The 4,093-nt window shown below is 59.1% G+C and overlaps 1 protein-coding gene across 1 annotated transcript; it reads right to left on the bottom strand.

Annotated features, from left to right (window-relative positions):
- Positions 1-871: 871 nt before the first annotated feature.
- Positions 872-3,733, bottom strand: Tex51 (testis expressed 51). Its single transcript, XM_023709681.1, has 8 exons — positions 3,535-3,733; positions 3,362-3,436; positions 3,041-3,130; positions 2,794-2,811; positions 2,630-2,713; positions 1,511-1,592; positions 1,385-1,424; positions 872-958 (listed from the first exon to the last, which is right to left on the bottom strand). Exons 1-8 carry the CDS (start codon positions 3,731-3,733, stop codon positions 872-874), a joined length of 675 nt encoding a protein of 224 aa, XP_023565449.1.
- Between the last annotated feature and the right edge of the window lie 360 nt (positions 3,734-4,093).

Below are 4,093 nucleotides of genomic sequence, written 5' to 3' on the forward strand. Positions count from 1 at the left end.
GGAGCTGAGGCTCAGGTGGGGGAACCCAGGGCACTGTATTGGAGCCAGGAAGGGAGCCCAGGCTCTGGGTGCTTACCCAAGTGTTAGACTCCAGACCCAGTTCCTCCTGCTGACCTGGACCCTGGATATGCTGCAGCGGTGAGGGGCATCACAGATTTCAAGTTGGAGGTGGGGTCCTGGTGAGTCTCAGCTAAGCTGGGGCCGGGGTGAAGAGGCCAGGAGCGCAGCAGGAAGGTGCTGTGGGGGAACCCAGGGCAGAGGGAGATGAGAGAGGCACACACGGGGCTTGTGGGGCGTGGCAGTCCTGGGAACTGAGCAGGAGAAATGTGCCGGAGGACGAGGAGGAAGAGCCAAGTTCCCACCACAGGCAGGGCTGGGGAGCAGTGTTTACCAGCAGCACCACGGCCTGGGCACGCCTGGGCCAAGACCCGGCGGCCTTGCTAGTGGTGGGCCTCAGAGCCTGTTTCTGGGGTCTCCTGCTAGTATCTGCCCTTGATCAGCCCTCAGCTGGCCTCTCACTTCTCTTGGCCAGTGCTCACAAATGGGGGCCTCTGGAGCCACCCAGACACCTCTGCCTCTGTCCCTCCCTAGGAGAGGCTGGCCTGAGCAGAGAAGTTATCGCTGTGAGGAGCAGGACAGTAGGAGGGTGGTAGGCCACGGGGAGGATGAGGAGGCAGGGCAGCCCACATGGCAGTGTGGAAGTCTCCTCTCAGCCTGCACCAGAGGAGGAAGCAGAAGGCACAGCCACTCAGAGCACAAGAGATGCTTAATGAAGGGACCATTTACCAAGGCACGTGTGTGGGGACACCATGGGAAGCCACTTGGCAGGCCTGGGAACCCTGGGGCTCTCACGGCCCTGGTACGGAGCAGGTCACAGGATGGGGAGCTTATGGCCAGGCCCATGAGAGCTTTCCGGTGCTTTTGGCTCATTTCTGGGAGCTGAAAAGCTGCCTTGTCCCTGTGAAGAGAAGAGGAGAGAAGAGGAGAGAAGAGAAGAGGAGAGAAGAGGAGAGAAGCAGGGGTTTCCACTGTGGCCTCGTCCCTCTGACCTCCTGCTGCAAGTCCTTCATGGCCACTCTCGCCTGGGAGCCAGGCAGAAGCAGCCAGGGTGCTGACCTGCGTGGGCAGCCGGGGGCAGAAGGAAGGAGCTGGAGAGGGACAGTGACTGCGGAGAGCAGGGCCACTCTCCGTGAGAGCCCGAGGCCCGGGGCATCACTGCCTTGTGTCGCTGGCCCTCGCACATCTGTGCTCCCCAACCCCACACTGCTCCGGATGCCAGAGCCTAGGACCCCAGCTGGGGCCTCTGGGCTGTGCTGTCTCCGGGACGCCCTCCTTCCCCACGGAGGCAGCCCTGGGTTTGGGCAGGGGTCTCTTTCCCCAGTACCTCTTCTGTCTCTTTCTTCTTACGCCAGAAGAAGTAACATCTGGGCCAAAACCATGATGGAGACGAGTTGGTCAAGGGGCAGGTGTGCCCCTCCCAGGGATGCCGGGGCTGGCAGTGGTCACTCACCCACCTCCAGCTGTGACCAGGGGCAGCATGATCCCAAAGCTCATGAGGATCAAATCCCACTTGTAGCTGTGAAGGTTCCTGGCTGGGGTATGAAAGGAAGGAGTTGGCGAGTGCAGGCCACGCAGGCCTGCTCCTGCACGGCTCCGCTCAGTCCCTCATCTGCGCGCCTCGGCCGTGTGCCTCTTCTGTACCTTGTGAGCCTCCGGGCATGACTGAGCCATGACTTTCTGCTCCAGAGGGGAGGGCAAGCAAACAGTTGCAGTGTGGCGTCCACAGGAAATGGGACACAGCATGGGGCAGGGGAGGTGATGGCAAAGAAGGCCAACAATTGAGGGTGGGGCTGCCCGGAGCAATGGCTCAGGAGATAGGACGTGGGGGTGGGCTGTGGGAGACAAATACAGGCCCAGCCCCAGTGAGGGGCAGACCTTCAGGAAAAAGGACACGGTTGCGGACAGGGTCACGAAGCTGCCCATCTGTCCACAGCACCCAGAGCTTGCCGTGGCTGAGAGTCAGGGAGGAGGCGTGAGCAGCTGCTGCTCATGTGGGGCCTCCAGGAGTCTGGGTGTCATCTGAGGGAAGCTGGGAACCACCGGAGTTGACAAACGGGCAATGTCACGAGTAAGTGTTCTTGATGGTTTCTGGTGGTGGGGTGAAATGCAGCCAGGATGGGAAGGAGGCCAGACAGAAAACGCTGCCCTGACTCGGGTGAGAGTTCAGGACATACTAGGAAGAGTGGCGGCGGCAAGAACGGATTACAGAGCGCGACTTGAGTTGCTTGGCCAGATGCCGTGATCGCACTCCGTCTGTCAGAGGGAGAAGGTACGGAGAGACTCCTGGCTTGGAAAGGTGTGGGCGGGACCTTCGCTGAGAAGGACCTCAAAGGCAGAGCGGGTTTAGGGAAAGGAGAGATGGGTCTGGGCCAGTTTCCAGGCATCTGACTCTGTGAACCTAGGGGAGAAGCGTTGCGTAGCTCCGATCCTGGACACACGGACACCAAGGAATCCTGCAGGAGGAGGAGGAGCAGGGAAAGTTCCAGGCTGGGAGAGGAAGAAGACAGGTAGAGACAGCAATGGTCTTGGGGAGCACAGGTTGGGGACTGGGAGGCGAGAGGCCACTGACCTGAGCAGAGGACAGGGTCTTGGCAGGACAGGAAGTGCTCCCTGCAGTTGGCACACTGGATGACCTTCATTGGAGGGTTGATATCTATGAGAGAGATAAGCAGGACCTTGGGGGGGGGGTGGAGACAGACACCCCCACTCAGGCCCAGGATGGGGTATACTTACCACATGGCTCACTGCAGGCTGTGGAGAAAGGAGAGATGGGGCCAAGAAAGGGGAGATAGTGAGATGCTGAGGAGTGCAGAGCCGGGGGTGAGGGTGACAGAGCAGGACATGGAACAGTGTGGCAGGAGCCCAGGCTGCAGGAGGGCAAGGCTGGACGTTCAGGGGGGCAGGCCCAGGCGGCCCACAGACTGGATTCTGTGGAGATGAGGGCCGGGAGGGGGTGGGCAGGGGCAGCCTTCTCGCTTACCCTGCTCCCTCAGCTCCCCCGCTCTTTTGTTCAGCCTCTTGGCAAAGCGATTCTTGTGCATATCGATCTCTTGCAGAAGTAATGTTTTGTCTGGCAGAGTGGGAGGGAAGGATGCTTGTTTATATAACTTGCTTAAGGCTGGATTTTAAACCAAAGCTTTCAAGCAGGAGTTCTGCAGAGCATTAGGAGACAGACCACACATGTCTTCCACCTTTTACTGGCCTTTTCTCATCCCATGTCAAAAGCCACCCTCTGGGAATGTTTGGGGGTTCAAGCTTGGTCAACCCCAACCTCGGGGCCCTGGGACACAGGTTTCCTTACCATCCCTAAATTTCCCAATGGCTTGGTCTACTTCGTTGAAGAATATGGCTATCTCTTCTTCTACAAGATCTCGATCTGAGGAAGGAATACGGGACAGGAGAAAGTTAGGTGAACAACGGCCAGGCCAGGTGGAAAAGCCAGCCTGGATTTCTGGCGCCCTGGTTGTGCCTCACCAAGGTACCAGGGTTGGAGCATGATGCCATCGTCTTGGAAGAGGGAGTGGAGGCTCTGGGAGAGTTCTGTGGGCGGCCCTGGGGTGCCCCAGAGGATCTGAAGGTCATAGTCAAGCAGGGCGGGCAAGTCTGGCCAGCAGAGGAGACAGTTCTCCGTGCTGGCCCTGGGCAGGAGGCAGATGAGCAGAAGAGGCAGCATACTGGGGGTCTTCCCTCTGTCCTGCACGCTGCCTGCAGTTCCGTATGGAATGCGGGAGCGCTGTTCCCCTGGGAACCGCATTCTCTTGGGAGAACAAAAATAAACCCTACAGGGTTAGGGGAGGACCAGCTGTGGTGAACATGGGCTTTGGGGTCAGACTCCAGAGGAACCGGGGTGTGCGGTTGCCGTTCTGAAAACGGGGCTCCTGGTGTTCGGTAGGGAGCTTTCTCTTGAGAATCGGGGTGATGACTGAGTCTGGTGCTCGGTGCTCAGGTATCCTGGTTGTGTTTATCTGGCATGAAACAGCTCAGCAGGATGGCATTCGACAGGTTGTGGAGGAGCCGCACAGCACGAGTAGGT

Source organism: Octodon degus, unplaced genomic scaffold (assembly GCF_000260255.1).
Source record: "Octodon degus isolate 3935 unplaced genomic scaffold, OctDeg1.0 scaffold00014, whole genome shotgun sequence".
NCBI lineage: Eukaryota > Metazoa > Chordata > Mammalia > Rodentia > Octodontidae > Octodon > Octodon degus.

Excerpts from the sequence above, each read along its gene's own strand:
- Tex51 (XM_023709681.1), bottom strand. The coding sequence starts at position 3,733 with ATGCTGCCTCTTCTGCTCATCTGCCTCCTGCCCAGGGCCAGCACGGAG. Across the intron at positions 1,593-2,629 it reads AGACCCTGTCCTCTGCTCAG|CCAGGAACCTTCACAGCTAC; the intron begins GTCAGTGGCCTC and ends TTCATACCCCAG. Across the intron at positions 959-1,384 it reads AGAAGAAAGAGACAGAAGAG|GGACAAGGCAGCTTTTCAGC; the intron begins GTACTGGGGAAA and ends TTCTCTTCACAG.